This window comes from Tachyglossus aculeatus, chromosome 20, assembly GCF_015852505.1.
Source record: "Tachyglossus aculeatus isolate mTacAcu1 chromosome 20, mTacAcu1.pri, whole genome shotgun sequence".
Classification (NCBI taxonomy): Eukaryota; Metazoa; Chordata; class Mammalia; order Monotremata; family Tachyglossidae; genus Tachyglossus; species Tachyglossus aculeatus.
In genome coordinates this window covers 26398761-26417559 of record NC_052085.1, presented here as the reverse complement: position 1 = coordinate 26417559, position 18799 = coordinate 26398761, and the positions used below count along the sequence as shown (strand labels likewise).

At 43.2% G+C, this 18799-nt stretch overlaps 2 protein-coding genes across 4 annotated transcripts in view; one reads left to right on the top strand and one right to left on the bottom strand.

Annotated features, from left to right (window-relative positions):
- Positions 1–11325, bottom strand: part of MRE11 (MRE11 homolog, double strand break repair nuclease) — a 36496-nt gene extending 25171 nt beyond the window's left edge. Inside the window, exons 1-6 of one of the 2 annotated variants that reach the window (XM_038761749.1) lie at positions 11240–11325; positions 6238–6357; positions 4034–4166; positions 3212–3372; positions 1433–1520; positions 396–537 (exon numbers count right to left, since the gene is read on the bottom strand). In XM_038761749.1, coding sequence (XP_038617677.1) covers positions 396–537; positions 1433–1520; positions 3212–3372; positions 4034–4166; positions 6238–6257 — 544 coding nt within the window. In that variant the 5' untranslated portion in view covers positions 6258–6357; positions 11240–11325. The remainder of the gene's footprint in view (positions 1–395; positions 538–1432; positions 1521–3211; positions 3373–4033; positions 4167–6237; positions 6358–11239) is intronic. The other variant, XM_038761750.1, reaches the window with a different exon arrangement.
- Positions 11326–11390: 65 nt separating this feature from the next.
- On the top strand, positions 11391–18354 carry ANKRD49 (ankyrin repeat domain 49). Of its 2 annotated transcripts, none has more exons than XM_038761751.1 (3): positions 11391–11497; positions 14759–15094; positions 17628–18354. In XM_038761751.1, exons 2-3 carry the CDS (start codon positions 14822–14824, stop codon positions 18090–18092), a joined length of 738 nt encoding a protein of 245 aa, XP_038617679.1. In that variant the 5' UTR covers positions 11391–11497; positions 14759–14821; the 3' UTR covers positions 18093–18354. The 2 variants fall into 2 exon arrangements, with proteins under 2 accessions (XP_038617679.1, XP_038617680.1); XM_038761752.1 differs by lacking the exon at positions 11391–11497 and adding an exon at positions 11569–11592.
- Positions 18355–18799: the final 445 nt, after the last annotated feature.

The following is an 18799-nucleotide window of genomic DNA, read 5'->3' as shown; positions in this document are numbered from 1 at the left end:
CCTTTCTTCACCTTTCTTTGTACAGACTGAAAGCCCAGAAAAAGGAATTGCACTCAAAGGGCACTCATTGACTGTAACAATGATGATGGTCATGATGAAAGCAAGAGAGATACTCTTTAATGGTTTACAAGATCACTCTGCCGGCATCCCTAAGAAGTCATCTTTTTGTGCAACTATATCTCTTTCATGGACTAAATTGCTTCACTAAATCATTTTTTTTACTCTGCATTAAAGGTTAGCTTATATTTGTTTTATCTTCTTCTTTGTTCCCCTTACATAAACACACTTTCACAGCAACCCCTTAAAAATTATATTTTAATTTACACGTTTTAGCAACTACACAGGGATATAACAAGGGAAGCAGAAAATATTTACGTGAAAGAAAAGCATCTTACCTAACCCATAGAGAGCAATTTTTGTTTGGCCTTTGTGAAGCAAAACAGGACTGATATCTATCTTCTCCACGGACATTGACCGTCCAAAGTGATTCACCAGTCCCGCACAACTCAAAATATCCAAAGCGCAGAGTGCGTCTGCCTGAACAAAATATCAAAGAATAAAAAATTAATTTGCTGCTAAAGGGTTTCACCCATACAGTTCTAATTTTACTGAAATCTTGCGAACTACGATAAAGCGCGTCCAAATAGTACCTTGCCCAGCTAAACTGAATCTACCCAAAATGCAATTAATTCTTTTGATCTGTAAGAAAACGAGCATATTTTTCGTTTGGATTATTATGCTACAGGCTGATTGAGTGTCCTTTGTGTTTGGAAATGACAGAACTGATGGTCTGTGGGTACAAACCAAAAAAGATGATCCTTTAATTCTGCGCTTGCTAACTGCAGCACTTGAAACTTCTTTCCATTTTCCTCACTTTCACTAGCCTTCTGCACAAACAACTTCAGAACTGTGATGCCAAAGGAAGGTTTAAAGCTGCAAACAAAGCAGCAGGAGTGCCCGCTGCCCTTTATAAAATAAAACCCACCATAAAAAATGAGAAACTACTCTTGTAAAAAGAACCAGCCTGATTAGATTTTTAAAGCTGTCCTTAGAGAGAGTCCACTGTTTTGGAATAGAAACCAATCGGATGACTTCAAAGCTAAAGCCTGAGATTTAAGCCCTCATCTTTACCTCCACATCAAAGAGGACTCTTGGGATACTAATTTGAATTTGAAATTGTAAGTGGAACCATCATTTTTTCCTCCCAGAAGAGGCTCTGCTGGCCTCCCGCCCTTAGCATTGGCATTATGAAGAGATTCCAGCAACAGACGCGGCTTCTAAGGACAGTTGTTATTCTAGTTACAAATCATTACAGAGGAAGAATGTTTTTTGATTCAGAGCAAGACGATAATGAGGCATATATATGCCCAGTTAATTCAAAGTTGGGTGTCATTTTTGAAACCTTCTCCAACGGAAGGGTTTTTGTAATTACCCCTGTGGGATCATCGTGATTGCCGTGTACACTAAAAACCGGAATAGAGATGTTGAGATTGCCATCCTGGTAGTTCACCCAAGGAAACCTGAGAGGAAGGAGAGTTTTGATTAAAATTACTGTGTACGAATACCACCACTGTTTTTCCCTAAAGAAAAATGACATTTCACCAAAGAATACACGGGTATGAAACACATTACACATATACTGCGCTGCCAGACAAATCACACTAGGTCCAAAAACCTACCACGTTCCTGAAGAAAACCAGACTGGCAGCTGGTTATAATTTGAATATAAACTGAAGAATGCTTCAATTTACTAATACTATGTTTCTGTAGGCTAATAGCAGTCGAAGCCATTAGATGCATAGTCATTTTGATTATATATGCTCACTGTGGGTAGGGAACTTGTCTTACCAACTCTGTTATAGCGTACTCTCCCAAGGGCTTAGTACAGTGCCCTGCACACAATAAGGGCTCAATAAATATGACTGATCGACTGATTTGATCGGAAGCCTTGGAAAATGTGCATTCTTGTCTAATAAGGTCTTTTTCTTAATTTATTTGCTGCTGGTAGGCCTGCTGCACTGTGCAATAGTGTTTAAGAGAGAGGGAAGGAGCCTGAGGGTTGTGAGAGGTTAAAGATAAAAGTAAAGAAGAGGAGGGAAGAATAAAGTGCTTTTGTTAGATGAGCGATTATGAAGTCATTAGCATAAAAAAAGTTAGATTTTAAGATAGGCAAGAGACTGCCTCAAGAATGCTGCAAGTGTATGCAGGAAATGTGTCTGCCAACTCTGTTGTACTGCACTCTTCCAAGCGTTTAGTACAGTGCTCTGCACATAGTAAGCACTCAATAAAAACCAATGATGACTGAAGAAAAGACTATGGAAGTGGGAACAGAAGAGCACTGAGGAGGTGAGAGTGATCCTAGCAGAGTTTCATACTTGATGGCCACAACTGACAAGAAAGTAGTTCTGAGAAGTCACCTTGGTTCGAGTGGGAGGGGGAAAAAAAAAACCTGAGGGCACTGGGGCTTCAGGAAGAAATCGAACACCTGAAGTCATAGCTAGGGACTTTGGGTGCGGAAATTGATAAGAGGGGTGGGGTAGAATTATTTAAGAACGGAGCTCTACCGAAACAGGGAAAAACTGAAGAGACAGAGCTGGTTTCTGGATTTTCACCAATGACACTGATCCATACGAGTGCAAAAGCGGAGAGTGAGCTGGTGGGGTGATTCAGGAGTAGGGGGAGGTGGTGTGAGAGCAATGGAGAGACAGGGAAGTTTAGAAGGCAGTACTGAAGGGGAGGACTTTTGCATCTGGGGAGGGAAGATTGGCAAGGCAATCCCTAGTCTTCTTTCCCAGAAGCCTTTGATCTTACCAATTACAATCTGACTAAACACCATGGATGGCGCACGAAACCTAGGGGTCTATGTCTATATAAATATGGGAATTGTGTAACATGAATGATGGGTGAGTATCTTCTATAAAGTATGATTTACTTGCACTAAAGGGCAGCCCCACTATTTTCCTGTTCATAAACAGATGTCCAAATACGCTCAGAGCACAGAATCAAAATCCTAACAAGATATCCACGGCAACAAGAAAGCAGCCCAGAGTACCCTCCCCAAAACTTCTAGATAATGGAATCTGCCTTCTAAATTTTCCAAATATCTAACATTTGGAGAAAATGAGCTGCATTAGCTATGAACACCAGAATTCAGAAAAGATACATGATTTCACTACTTATTAAGTTCAATCATCTTTTAAAATACACTTACTTACTAAAACCAAAGTTGACCGACTGGTCACTGACAATTTCAAATTGAATGGGACGGTCACCCATGCAGTATTTTCTTAAAAGTTCAAGGCAGGTGTGTAATGATTTCCTTGAAGGCTTGTTTTCATGAAAAAGGTCGCCTCCTAACAAAATAAAATCCACCTACACAACAAATAATTTGATTAGTTAGACTACTTTGTGATGACTCACAATATCCATTAACAGTATGAAATATTTAAATATTTGCAGTCAGGAATTTTGGAAGAATGTACCATTTCTTAGATCTAAGTTGCTCATATTCCTAGCAGGATAATAATAACAAGAATAATAATGACAGTAAAGTCTAGAAATCTCACAGGGAAGGTAGTTAATTTCACCTAACCATGTTACAATTTATCTAAAGAAATGATTTCCAAATCAGTAGCCTGAGAAGCCAAAATCAGAGTTTATATCTGGCTTTTAAAACTCCACCTTCCAAATATTTTGCAAGGGTATGGCAGACATTTCTTTTTAAAGATGAGATATTACAATCTCTAACAACTCCAAACTCATTTTTCTGTTTTTGTCATCTCCATTAACTTCCAAACTACTTTATATTCTAACCATTCCTAACAACCCTGCAAGGGTATTAAATGAAAATTTCCAAACATATTTTCCAGGGATGAATCCAAGACCACTGTGAGCTGCTTGGAGTTCCAAAAGCAGGCAGGGGGTGGGGACGAAGTGGTTGGATTTAAGGTGCTTTCTTCTTAAAATCCCATGGTTCAATTGATCCCCACAGAAGCCCCTGAGAGGTACACGAAGAGTAAATCTGAAAGCTTACTTCATTTTCTTGAGCTAATTTCAGAATTTCATCCAAAGTGGCAAATGTATCATTTCCTCGGACTGCATCCTTTTCCATATACCCAAGGTGAATGTCTGTTGCGACCAAGATTTTAAAGGTATTTTCATCGTCTCTGCATTGAAAAGAAAAAGGAAATTAATCATGCAATAGTAACTTGGAAAACCATAGCTTTTAGAACAATTATCCGACAATCCTTCACTACTACCGGCTAGAAATGGCTGGCGTGAAAACTGCCTCCATACTTTCAACAGGGTTAGAATGAACTGAATTTTGCACTGTGCCTTTTTGGGCAGCAATGGAATTCCTAGATTGGTTCAAATAAATACTCATTTCATCAGTCACATGGCTAAAATCTCTGCAAAGTGATGCTTTGGGACTGATGGGCTGGATGAGAATTATTCCGGGAGGTTGCTTTTTCTAAGTGGCAGGAGGGAAGCAGAGTGGTCTAGTGGATAGAACACAGGCCTGGAAGTTGGAAGACTTGGGTATCAATAAATACGATTGATTGATTGATTGATTGGGTTTTAATCCCAGCTCCACCACTTGTCTGCTGCGTGACATTGGGCAAGTCACCACTTTTCTGGCCCTCAGTTCCCTCATCTGTAAAATGGGATTAAGACAGGGCACTCTATGCGGGACAGGGACTGCGTCCAACCTGATTAGTTTGTATCTATCCGGCGCTTAGTACAGTGCCTAGCAAATAATAAGCGCTTAACAAATACCACAAAAAACAGTAGTTGAATCAACATATGCTTTACAAACTCTGGACTGTAAACTTATGGGCAGAGAACATGTCTACCAATTCTATTGTACTGTACTCTCCCAAGCACTTAGTACAGTGTCCTGCACACAGTACTAAACAAATGTCATTAATTGATTGAATGATTTACAAATGAATAGGGAGCTGCCATGGGAAGCAACATGGGCCTGGGAATCAGAGAACTTGGGTTCTAATTCCGGCCCCACCATGTACCTGCTGTGTGACCCTGGGCAAGTCACTAACTTCTCTGTGCCTAAGCTCCCTCATCTGTAAAATGGGGATACAATACCTGTTCTCCCTCTTATTTAGACTGTGAGCCTCATGTGGGACCTGATTATCTTAATTCTACCCTGGTATTTACTACGGTGCTTGGCACATATTCATCCATTCAATCGTATTTATTGAGCGCTTACTGTGTGCACAGCACTGTACTAAGCGCTTGGGAAGTACAAGTTGGCAACATACAGAGACAGTTCCTACCCAACAGCGGGCTCACAGTCTAGAAGGGGGAGACAGACAACAAAAAAAAATATTAACAAAATAAAATAAATAGAATAAATATATACAAATAGAATAGAGTAATAGTAAGCAGTTAAAAAACCCAATAATAACAATAAGGCTCAACCTTGAGGTTACTTCCACCTCCAAGAATTTCCCTAAACCATAATCAAATATCTGTGTTATCTATTAAGCGCTTGAGCCCACTGTTGGGTAGGGACTGTCTCTATGTTGCCAACTTGTACTTCCCAAGCGCTTAGTACAGTGCTCTGCACACAGTAAGCGCTCAATAAATACGATTGATGATGATGATGATGCAGAGTACTGCTTAGAACAGTGCTTTGCATATAGTAAGCGCTTAATAAATGCCATTATTATTATTATTATTACTAAGCACTTGGGAGAGTACAATACAAGAAGGTTGGCAGACACATTCCCTGTCCACAACTGGCAAGACAGAAACTGCAGACTATTCACAAAGTTAACCACTACCCACACAAACATAAAACTATTATAATGTCAAGTTGCATTAAGAAAGTCAAGTTGCATCCTCTTTCAGTTAAGGGGATATGTTTTTTGGCGAATTAAATACGATCGAATGGCTCAAACTTCAACACAAAGGCAGTCGGTCAATTGTATTTACTGAACGCTTACTGTGAGCAGAGCACTATAATTGGGAGAGGAAAATATAATAGCAGTCACTGCTTTCCAGGGGTTCTTTTCTATTCTAAAAATTCCCCCTTCTAGACTGAGAGCCTGTTGTTGGGTAGGGACTGTCTCTGTTGCCGAATTATACTTTCCAAGCGCTTAGTACAGTGCTCTGCACACAGTAAGCACGCGATAAATACGACTGAATAAATGAATAAAAATAAGATGAAAAGCTTGAAAAGTAAACAATTGGCATGCAAGAAGATTGAGAACTTACAGTGTGTCAGCAGGCGTCATCTTTACGTTCAGGCAAATTGCTGGGACTAGGATCCCTCAACCAAGAACCAGGACTCTGGCTGCAGGTCACACAAGGCTGGAAACTCACTCCTCTGATATTCTAAAGGCAAAAAATATGCTTACAACTTGCACTTTAAAGGTGCATGAGCATTCTTATAAATAAATCCCTTCTAATACAGATCTTGAATTGAAAACCATTTCCAAACTCCAATTCACATTTCATATGTGTAATATGGGATACTCATTGGGAGGAGGGGTGTTTTTATTTTTTTAAGACAAGTGTAATTTGTAGTGTTCCAAACTGCATTTGCAAGCGTTCTAAATGTCACCAGGTGCTATTGATAGGGCTTCAAAAGCATGAATCCCAAATACTGCAATCTCTAATTTCCATGCTCCAGCTCTTCTCTATCCAGCCAACAACTCTGGTCCAAGCCTCCATCCCATCCTAGCTAGATCAGTTTACCAGCCTCCTGCCTCTCCCTTCTCCAGTCCTGTACATAACCCTGTGGCCAGGTTTGTTTTCTTGAAGTTATTTGACACACATCAGCCCAGGTCTCAACAGAGTTCACTACCTATTCCTCCCCTCATCAGATAGAAACCCCTGACCTTTGGCTTTTCAGCACTTCATCAGCCCTCTCTACCTCCTCCTTATCCACTCCTCTCACTGCAACACAGTTTGCATTTTTCATGCTTTCCAAACTAACTTACTGATGAGCCTCATTCTCTCCCATCACACCCTTTCCACTATTTGAAAATTCTTCTCCCTGCGAATCAAATCCACCAAACCACAGGGCTCCCCATCACGAAATCCCTTACGAATGCCACCTCTTCAAAGAAGCCTTCCGTGATTTTTCTTCTCAAGACATAGCCTCCCAATGACCACCTTGCATCTTATCTACTCACAAACCCTCGAAGAACTATTGCCCGTAAAGTTTCACCTACTCTACTTTTTAAGCCCTTTGCTCTTCCACTTATCCATCTTTCCTGCCTTCTCTTCTTCCTATCTTTAATTTATTCAGGGGCTGTCTCCCCCATTAGATTCCGAGTTCCTTGGTGGCAGGGAGCATTGTCTTCTTTTTCTACCGTACTCACTCAAATGCTTAGTTCTGCACATGATAGACATTCAGTAATTGGGAGGCAGGGGACCTAGGTTCTAATCCCAGTTCTGCTTCTTGTCTGCGTGGCCTTGGGAAAGTCACTTGCATTCTCGGTTCTCCCTCCCTCTTAGATAATAATAATAATGATGGCATTTGTTTTACTATGTGCAAAGCACTGTTCAAAGCGCTGGGGAGGATACAGGGTGATCAGGTTGTCCCACATGGGGCTCACAGTCATAATCCCCATTTTACAGAGGAGGTAACTGAGGCCCAGAGAAGTTAAGTGAGTTGCCCAAAGTCACCCAGCTGACAATTGGCGGAGCCGGAATTTGAACCCATGACCTCTGACTCCAAAGCCCGTGCTCTTTCCAATGAGCCATGCTGCTTCTCTAGATGCTAAGCCCCATGTGTGACAGGGACTGTGTATTGCCTTGCATATAAAAAATATTTAATACCCCAATTATTGTTGCATTATATTGGTTCTACACAAATTGGATGTTTTCTGGAAAGCACCATGGTTTAGTGGGGGAAGCAGCATGTCATAGGGGATACAGCACAGGCTTGGGAGCCAGATGATCATGGGTTCTAATCCCGGCTCCGCCACTTGTTCGCTGTGCAGTCTTGGGCCAGTCACTTCTTTTCTCTGTGCCTCAGTTACCTCATCTGTAAAATGGGGATTAAGACTGTGTGTCTGACTTACGGCATGGCCTGAGTCCAACCTGAATGAACTTGGATCCACCCCAGCGCTTAGTATTCATTCATTCAATTGTATTTATTGAGCACTTACTTTGTGCAGAGCACTGCACTAAGCTCCTGGGAAGTACAAGTTGGCAACATCATCATCATCATCAATCGTATTTATTGAGCGCTTACTGTGTGCAGAGCACTGTATTAAGCGCTTGGGAAGTACAAGTTGGCAACATATAGAGACAGTCCCTACCCAACAGTGGTCTCACAGTCTAGAAGGGGGAGACAGACAACAAAACAAAACATACTAACAAGATAAAATAAATAGAATATGTACAAGTAAAATAAGTAGAGTAATAAACACATACAAACATATATACAGGTGCTGTGGGGAGTGGAAGGAGGTAAGGCGGGGGAGGGGGAGAGGAAGGAGGGGGCTTAGTACAGTGCTTGGTACATAGTAAGTGCTTAACAAACACCATAAAAAAAAAGCACAAGTAACCAGCATGGTATAGTGGACAGAACCTGGGGGTCATCAGTTTTAATTTCACTTTGCCACTTGTCTGTGGTGTGGCCTTGGGCAAGTCACTTCATTTCTCTGGGCCTCAGTTCCCTCATCAGTAAAACGGGGATGAAGACTGTCAACCCGATTTGCTTGTATCCACCCCAGCGCTTGGTACAGTGCCTGGCACACAGTAAGTGCTTATCAATAATAATTAATAATGATAGTATTTATTAAGCACTATGTGCCAAGCACTGGGGTAGATACAAGGCTATCAGGTTGTCCCACGTGGGGCTCACAGTCTTAATCCCCCCTTTTACAGATGAGGAAGCTGAGGCACAGAGAAGTGAAGTGGCTTGCCTAAAGTCACGCAGCAGACAAGTGGCAGGGCTAGGATTAGAACCCATGCCTTAAACAGCATGGCTCAGTGGAAAGCACCCTGGCTTTGGAGTCAGAGGTCATGGGTTCAAATCCCACCTCCTCCAATTGTCAGCTGTGTGACTTTGGTCAAGTCACTTAACTGCTCTGGGCCTCACTTCCCTCATCTGTAAAATGGGGACGACGACTGTTAGCCCCCTGTGAGGCAACCCGATCACCTTGTAACCTCCCCAGCGCTTAGAACAGTGCTTTGCACATAGTAAGCACTTAATAAATGCCATTATTATTATTATTACTTAACTTCTCTGTACCTCAGTTCCCTCATCTGTAAAATGGGGATTAAGATTGTGAGCCCCCCGTGGGACAACCTGCTCACCCTGTACCCCCCACCCCCCACCCCAGTGCTTGTTCTAAGCGCTGGGGAGGTTACACAAGGTGATGGGAGGTGATGGGAAGCGGCGTGGCTTCAGTGGAAAGAGCCCGGGCTTTGGAGTCAGAGGTCATGGGTTCAAATCCCGGCTCCGCCACTTGTCAGCTGGGTGACTTTGGATGTCACAACTTCTCTGGGCCTCAGTTACCTCCTCTGTAAAATGGGGATCAAGACTGTGAGCCCCTTGTGGGACAACCTGATCACCTTGTAAACTCCCCAGCGCTTAGAGCAGTGCTTTGCACAGAGTAAGTGCTTAATAAATGCCATTATTTTAAAAAAAAAACCTTGTACTTCCCAAGTGCTTAGTACAGTGCTCTGCACACAGTAAGCACTCACTAAATACGATTGATTAGAGCAGTGCTCTGCACATAGTAAGTGCGTATGTTGCCAACTTGTACTTCCCAAGCGCTTAGTACAGTGCTCTGCAAACAGTAAGCGCTCACTAAATACGATTGATTGATTAGAACAGTGCTCTGCATAGTAAGTGCGTATGTTGCCAACTTGGACTTCCCAAGCGCTTAGTACAGTGCTCTGCACACAATATGCGCTCAATAAATGCGATTGAATGAATCAATCAATCGTATTTACTGCGTGCTGTGTGCAGAGCACTGTACTAAGCGCTTGGGAAGTACAAATTGGCAACATATAGAGACAGTCCCTACCCAACAGTGGGCTCACAGTCTAGAAGGGGGAGACAGAGAACAAAACCAAACATACTAACAAAATAAAATAAATAGAATAGATAGGTACAAGTAAAATAAATAGAGTAATAAATATGTTCAAACATATATACAGGTGCTGTGGGCGATTCTTCTTCTTCTTAATTCTGGTTATTGTTATGGGGGGAGGGAGTCGGGGCAGGGTCCAATCAATCAATCGTATTTATTGAGCACTTACTGTGCGCACAGCACTGGACTAAGCGCTTGGGAAGTACAAGTCGGCAACGTATAGAGACGGTCCCTGCCCAAGAGCGGGCTCACAGTCTAGAAAGGGGAGACAGACAAAACCAAACATACTGACAAAATAAAATAGATTTGTACAAGATAGAGTAATAAATACGTACAAATGAACAAATGAATGAACAAATACCATTATTATTATTATTAATCAATCAATCGGATTTATTGAGCGCTTACTGTGTGCAGAGCACTGTACTAAGCGCTTGGGAAGTACAGGTCGGCAACACATAGAGACGGTCCCTACCCAACAGCGGGCTCACAGTCTAGAAGGGGGAGACGGAGAACAAAACCAAACATACTGACAAAATAAAATAGATTTGTACAAGATAAATAGAGTAATAAATATGTACAAATGAACAAATGAATGAACAAATACCATTATTATTATTATTATTATTCCGACTCCCAAGCCCACTGTTGGGTAGGGACTGTCTCTATGTGTTGCCAATTTGTGCTTCCCAAGCGCTTAGTACAGTGCTCTGCAAACAGTAAGCGCTCAATAAATACGATTGATGATGATCGTCCCGGGGGTGAAGCTTGCCAGCCCCACGTGGGCCAAGCTGGTTAGCGTGGATCTACCCCAGCGCTTGGCCCAGTGCTTGGCACCGAGTAAGCGCTTAGTCCAGTGCTCTGCACACAGTAAGCGCTCAATAAATACGATTGATGATGATTGATGATGAGTAAGCGCCTGACAAGAACCACCATTATCAGGTAGGTTGGCTGAGGCGGCCCGGCTTGGCCCCACCTATGCTAAGACCCAGAGGCCTTTGCGGCGCCATGGGCCGCACCCGCCATGTTGGAAGGCAGGGCCAGTTGGGCTGCCAGTCCTGGCGAACTGGGAAAGCCCCTGGCCCGCCATGGCTGCCCACTCGCCCAGGAGGGCAGGAGGATGGGTGGAGGGAAGGAGCCCGTCCGAGGGGAGGAAGAACCTTGCAGGAGGCGGCGCCCACCGAGTTGGCCCGCCTTGGCCGCCTTCCTCTTGCCCCCTCACAGCCAAGACGGCCCCTAAGGTGGTCGCCTCAGGCGCCGAGAGAAGGAAGGCCGTGCTCTCGCGAGAACAGCCCCCGCCTCCCACCGCCTCCGGCCGTCATTGGCTGACGAGAGCGGACGGGGCGGGGACGGACCAATCAGAGCGGGGCGGAGTGGCCGAGCCGAACCGAGCCGAGCGGAGCCGAAGGCAAGCCGAGGTTGGCCGAACGCCTTGGCCAGTTCCTCGGCCTGGCCTTTCTTCCTCCTCTTACATTCATTCGCTCATCTAGACATTCAGTCGTATTCTGTCTAGGTCTATAATTCCATTTATCTATTTTGATGGCATTGACGCCTATTTGTTTCGTTGTCTCCATTATTATTATTATTATTGTCTGTCTCCCCCTTCTAGACTGTGAGCCCTTCTAGATCTATAATTCCATTTAACTATTTTGATGGTATTGACGCCTCTCTATTTGTTTTGTTGTCTCCATTGTTATTATTATTGTCCGTCTCCCCCTTCTAGACTGTGAGCCCATCTAGATTTGTAATTCCATTTATCTACTTTGATGGTATTGACGCCTCTCTATTTGTTTTGTTGTCTCCATTGTTATTATTATTGTCCGTCTCCCCCTTCTAGACTGTGAGCCCATCTAGATTTATAATTCCATTTATCTACTTTGATGGTATTGACACCTCTCTATTTGTTTTGTTGTCTCCATTATTATTACTATTGTCTGTCTCCCCCTTCTAGACTGTGAGCCCTTCTAGATCTATAATTCCATTTATCTATTTTGATGGTATTGATGCCTCTCTGTTTTGTTGTCTCCATTATTATTGTCTGTCTCCCCCTTCTAAACTGTGAGCCCTTCTAGATCTATAATTCCATTTATCTATTTTGATGGTATTGACGCCTCTCTATTTGTTTTGTTGTCTCCGTTATTATTGTTATTGTCTGTCACCCCCTTCTAGACTGTGAGCCCATCTAGATCTATAATTCCATTTATCTATCTTGATGGTATTGACGCCTCTCCATTTGTTTTGTTGTCTCCATTGTTATTATTATTGTCTGTCTCCCGCTTCTAGACTGTGAGCCCATCTAGATCTATAATTCCATATATCTATTTTGATGGTATTGACACCTGTCTATTTGCTTTGTTGTCTTCATTATTATTATTATTATTTTTGTGTGTCTTCCCCTTCTAGGCTGTGAGCCCATCTAGATCTATAATTCCATTTAATACCATAAATAAATTTATAAATAAATTTAATACCATTATAGATCTATAATACCATATCAATCTTGATGGTATTGACGCCTCTCTGTTTTGTTGTCATCATTATTATTATTATTGTCTGTCTCCCCCTTCTAGACTGTGAGCCCTTCTAGATCTATAATTCCATTTATCTATTTTGATGGTATTGACGCCTATTTGTTTCATTGTCTCCATTATTATTATTACTGTCTGTCTCCCCCTTCTAGACTGTGAGCCCTTCTAGATCTATAATTCCATTTATCTATTTTGATGGTATTGATGCCTGTCTATTTGTTTTGTTGTCTCCATTATTATCATTATTATTATTATGATTGTCTGTCTCCCGCTTCTAGACTGTGAGCCCATCTAGATTTATAATTCCATTTATCTATTTTGATGCATTGATGCCTGTGTATTTGTTTTGTTGTCTCCATTATTATCATTATTATTATTATTATTATTGTCCATCTCCCCCTTCTAGACTGTGAGCCCATCTAGATCTATAATTCCATTTGTCTATTTTGATGATATTGACGCCTATTTGTTTTGTTGTCTCCATTATTATTATTATTGTCTGTCTCCCCCTTCTAGACTGTGAGCCCATCTAAATCTATAATTCCATGTATCTATTTTGATGGTATTGATGCCTGTCTATTTGTTTTGTTGTCTCCATTATTATGATTACTGTCTGTCTCCCACTTCTAGACTGTGAGCCCTTCTAGATCTATAATTCCATTTATCTATTTTGATAGTATTGACGCCTCTCTATTTGTTTTGTTGTCTCCATTATTATTATTATTGTCTGTCTCCCCCTTCTAGACTGTGAGCCCTTCTAGATCTATAATTCCATTTATCTATTTTGATGGTATTGACGCCTGTCTAATTGTTTTGTTGTCTCCCTTATGATTATTATTGTTGTCTGTCTCCCCCTTCTAGACTGTGAGCCCGTTGGGACTGTCTCTCTTTATTAATGAATTGTACTTTCTAAGCACTTAGTATAGTGCTCTGCACACAGTCAACACTCAATAAATATGATTGAATGAATGAATAATCTCTAGACTGTCAGCTCATTGTGGGCAGGGGATGTACCTGTTATACTCTCCCAAGTGCTTAATGCAGTGCCCTGCACACAGTAAGCGCTCAATAAATATGATTGAATGAATGAATAATCTCTAGACTGTCAGCTCATTGTGGGCAGGGAATGCACCTGTTATACTCTCCCATGTGCTTAATACGGTGCTCTGCACACAGTAAGCGCTCAATAAATATGATTGAATGAATGAATAATCTCTAGACTGTCAGCTCATTGTGGGCAGGGAATGCACCTGTTATACTCTCCCAAGTGCTTAATACAGTGCTCTGCACACAGTAAGCACTCAATAAATACGATTGAATAATCTCTAGACTGTCAGCTCATTGTGGGCAGGGAATGCACCTGTTATACTCTCCCATGTGCTTAATACGGTGCTCTGCACACAGTAAGCACTCAATAAATACGATTGAATTCATTCATTCATTCAATCGTATTTATTGAGCGCTTACTGTGTGCAGAGCACTGTACCAAGCGCTTGAAGTACAAGTTGGCAACATATAGAGACGGTCCCTACCCAACAACGGGCTCACAGTCTAGAAGGGGGAGGCAGACAACAAAACAAAGCACATAGGTGTCAAAATCCTCAGAATAAATAGAATTATAGCTATATGCACATCATTAACAAAATAAATGGACTAATAAATATGTACAAGTAAAATAAATAGAGTAATAAATCTGTACAAACATCTACAGCTGCTGTGGGGAGGGGAAGGAGGTAGGGCGGGGGGGTGGGGAGGAGGAGAGGAAAAAGGGGGTTCAATCTGGAAAGGCCTCCTGGAGGAGGTGAGCGCTCAGGAGGGCTTTGAAGGGAGGAAGAGAGCTAGCTTGGTGGATATGTGGAGGGAGGGCATTTCAGGCCAGGGGAAGGACGTGGGCCGGGGGTCGACGGCGGGACGGGCGAGAACGAGGCCCGGTGAGGAGGTTAGCGGCGGCAGAGGAGCGGAGGATGTGGGCTGGGCTGGAGAAAGAGAGAAGGGAGTTATGAATCAGTTAAATCATCTGATAATCAGAGGAAATAATGGGGTATGACTTTTGAAGATGTCCTTAGACCCTGTCCGATCATCCGTGTTGGCAGCATAGGCCTAAATTACGATTTGCTAATTGCTTTCTTTTTACCTGTTGCCTGGTTCCAGAGCTGAACGAGACCAGGTCACCACGAGAAGAGTCACTGGAAGTTAGAGAAGTGCATCGATAAGATGGATCAAAGTGGGAAAGCAAAGGAAGAGGAGATGGAAAGTGGCACACACGCCCCAAAAGAACTCCTAGAATTTCCAGAGCATTTCAACCAACTTGAATTGTTGGAAACTCATAGACACCTAATTCCCACCGGCACCCAGAGTCTCTGGGAAGGAGATTCTGATGAGGAAGAAGAGCAGGATGAGAAAACGGAAGAGTGGTATCAAGCACAAGAAAACAAATTGGAAAAAGAACCGGAGAAACTGCTGCTTTGGGCGGCTGAAAAAAATCGGGTAATAATAATAATGGTATCTGTTAAGCACTTACTATGTGCTGGGCACTGTACTAAGCGCTGGGTGATTACAAGTCAATTGGGTTTGTCACAGTCCCTGTCCCGCATGGGGCTCACAGTCTTAATCCCCATTTTATAGATGGGGGTCATTGATGCATAGAGAAGTGAAGTGACTTACCCGAGGCCACATTCATTCAATCGTATTTATTGAGCGCTTACTGTGTGCAGAGCACTGTACTAAGCGCTTGGGAAGTGCAAGTTGGCAACATATAGAGACGGTCCCCACCCAACGGTGGGCTCACAGTCTAGAAATAGCAGACAGGTGGTGGAGCTGGGATTAGCTTGGGTTCCACAGACCTTAGTTGATGGAGCGGATTTGGAATTGCAGCTTACTCAAAATATAATGCCCTGAAAAAGAGATTTCTTTTACGTCTTTATTTGATCTCAATCGTATTTGGATCTCAAGAATAGGTAGCCAAATACCTTCTTCCCTCCAGGTATTACATCTCTTTTAGGATCCGGGAGGTAGTTAGGATCTGTCATCTCCCCACCCTGTCCCCCTCTCCATCCCCCCATCTTACCTCCTTCCCTTCCCCACAGCACCTGTATATATGTATATATGTTTGTACATATTTATTACTCTATTTTACTTGTACATATCTATTCTATTTATTTTATTTTGTTAGTATGTTTGGTTTTGTTCTCTGTCTCCCCCTTTTAGACTGTGAGCCCACTGTTGGGTAGGGACTGTCTCTGTATGTTGCCAACTTGTACTTCCCAAGCGCTTAGTACAGTGCTCTGCACACAGTAAGTGCTCAATAAATACGATTGATTGATTGATTGTCATAACTCTCCCCAGCCCGGAACGATTAGAGAAGCAGTGTGGCTTAGCGGATAGGGCACAGGCCTGGGAATCAGGAAGACCTGGGTTCTAATCTCCACTACATGTCTTTAGTGTGATCTTGAGGAAGTCACTTCACTTCTCTGTGCCTCAGTTCCCTCATCTGTAAAATGGGGTTTAAAAGAGTGTGAACCCCATGTGAGACAGGGATTGTGTCTAACCCGATTAGCTTGAATCTACCCCAGTGCTTAGAACCATGCCTGGCAAATAGTAAGCGCTCTTCTGACGATTTTGACACCTGTCTCCGTGTTTTGTTTTGTTGTCTGTCTCACTCTCACTCTCTCACTCAATCGTATTTATTGAGCACTTACTGTGTGCAGAGCACTGTACTAAGCGCTTGGGAAGTCCAAGTCGGCAACATCTAGAGACGGTCCCTACCCAACAGCGGGCTCACAGTCTAGAAGGGGGAGACAGACAACCAAGCAATACATATTAACAAAATAAAATAAACAGAATAAATATGTATAAGTAAAATAGAGTAATAAATATGTACAAACAGATTCATTCAATCGTATTGAGCGCTTACTGTGTGCAGAGCACTGTACTAAGCGCTTGGAAAGTACAAGTTGGCAACATATAGAGACGGTCCCTACCCAACAGTGGGCTCACAGTCTAGAAGGGGGAGACAGACAACCAAACACCACATATTAACAAAATAAAATAAACAGAATAAATATGTACAAACATATTCATTCAATCGTATTTGTTGAGCGCTTACTGTGTGCAGAGCACTGTACTAAGCGCTTGGGAAGTACAAGTTGGCAACATATAGAGACGGTCCCTACCCAACAGCGGGCTCACAGTCTAGAAGGGGGAGACAGACAACCAAACAACACATATTAACAAAATAAAATAAACAATAAATATGTACAAGTTAGAGTAATAAATATGTACAAACATATTCATTCAATCGTATTTGTTGAGCACTTACTGTGTGCAGAGCACTGTACTAAGCGCTTGGGAAGTACAGGTTGGCAACATATAGAGACGGTCCCTACCCAACAGTGGGCTCACAGTCTAGAAGGCGGAGACAGACAACCAAACAACACATATTAAGAAAATAAAATAAACAGAATAAATATGTACAAGTAAAATAGAGTAATAAATATGTACAAACATATTCAATCATATTTGTTGAGCGCTTACTGTGTACAGAGCACTGTACTAAGCATTGGGAAGTACAAGTCGGCAACAGCCCCGTGAACCAGATAAATGATAAAAAAGCCTATTTTTGAGAATGTGGCATATATACAGGTGCTGTGGGGAGGGCACCTGTATTTTCCAGATGAGGTAACCGAGGAGCAGAGAAGCCAAGTGACTTGCCCGAAGTCACACAGCCTTCTAGACCGTGAGCCCGTCGTTGGGTAGGGACCGTCTCTGTATGTTGCCGACTTGTACTTCCTAAGCGCTCTGCACACAGTGAGCGCTCAATAAACTTTTAGACTGTGAGCCCAATGTTGGGTAGGGACTGTCTCTATATGTTGCCAATTTGTACTTCCCAAGCGCTTAGTACAGTGCTCTGCACATAGTAAGCGCTCAATAGATATGATCGAATGAATGAATAAACAGGATGGAACGAATGAGTGAACAAATGCCGTAATTATTAGCATGATGACCTTACGACGTCTTCCAGATGGCCACGGTTCAGAGGCTGCTGGCGGAAGAGGCCGCCCGCGTGAACGCCAGGGACGAAGACGAGTACACGGCCCTCCACCGGGCCGCCTACAACGGCCACCTGGCGATAGCGCGAGAGCTCGTGTCCCGGGGGGCCGACGTCCACGCCGTCACGGCCGACGGCTGGACCCCCCTGCACAGCGCCTGCAGGTGGGACCACGCCAGCGTGGCGGCCTTCTTGCTGCAGCACGAGGCGGACGTCAACGCCCAGACCCGAGGCCTGCTCACCCCCCTGCATCTCGCTGCCGGCAACAGAGACGGCAAAAACACCCTCGAGCTCCTCCTCATGAATCGGTACGTCAGGCCGGGCCTCAAGAATAACGCGGGCGAAACGGCCCTGGACGTCGCCAGGAGGTCAAGTGTCTACCACTACCTCTTCGAGATTGTGGAAGGGTGCACCAATTCTTCACCGCCGGAGTCTTAAGCGTTCTGCGGCCTTCTCGAAATAAAACGTTTCTCCCCGCTCCTCTCCACCCGTGATTTTTTGCCGGGGAGGGAAAAAAACCTTCCAGAAGGTGCCGTTTAAATAAAAGACGGCTGGTGTTGCTAAACTGCTGATAAAGGATTTCCAATGACTAGAGATTTGCTGTCTGGATACGTGTGATATTGGGCTGAGAGGGGTTTGGTTCTTTGTTCAGATATAACACTTGTACACAGTAGGCGCTCAATAAATACTATTGAATCAATGAATAGCATCAAAATAAATAGAATTATAGATAATGATGGCATTTGCTAAGCGCTTACTATGCGCCAAGCACTGTTCTACACACTGGGGTAGATACAGAGTTATCAGGGGGTCCCGGGTGGGGCTCACTGGCTTCATCCCGCCTCGGCCAACTGTCAGCTGTGTGACTTCGGGCAGGTCACTTCACTTCTCTGGGCCTCAGTTCCCTCATCTGTAAAATGGGGATGAAGACTGTGAGCCCCACGTGGGACAACCTGATCACCTTGTATTACTCTATTTTATTTGTGCATATCTATTCTATTTTATTTTGTTAGTATGTTTGGTTTTGTTCTCTGTCTCCCCCTTTTAGACTGTGAGCCCACTGTTGGGTAGGGACTGTCACTATATGTTGCCAACTTGTACTTCCCAAGCGCTTAGTACAGTGCTCTGCACACAGTAAGTGCTCA

Excerpts from the sequence above, each read along its gene's own strand:
- ANKRD49 (XM_038761751.1), top strand. The coding sequence starts at position 14,822 with ATGGATCAAAGTGGGAAAGCAAAGGAAGAGGAGATGGAAAGTGGCACA. Across the intron at positions 15,095-17,627 it reads GGGCGGCTGAAAAAAATCGG|ATGGCCACGGTTCAGAGGCT; the intron begins GTAATAATAATA and ends GACGTCTTCCAG.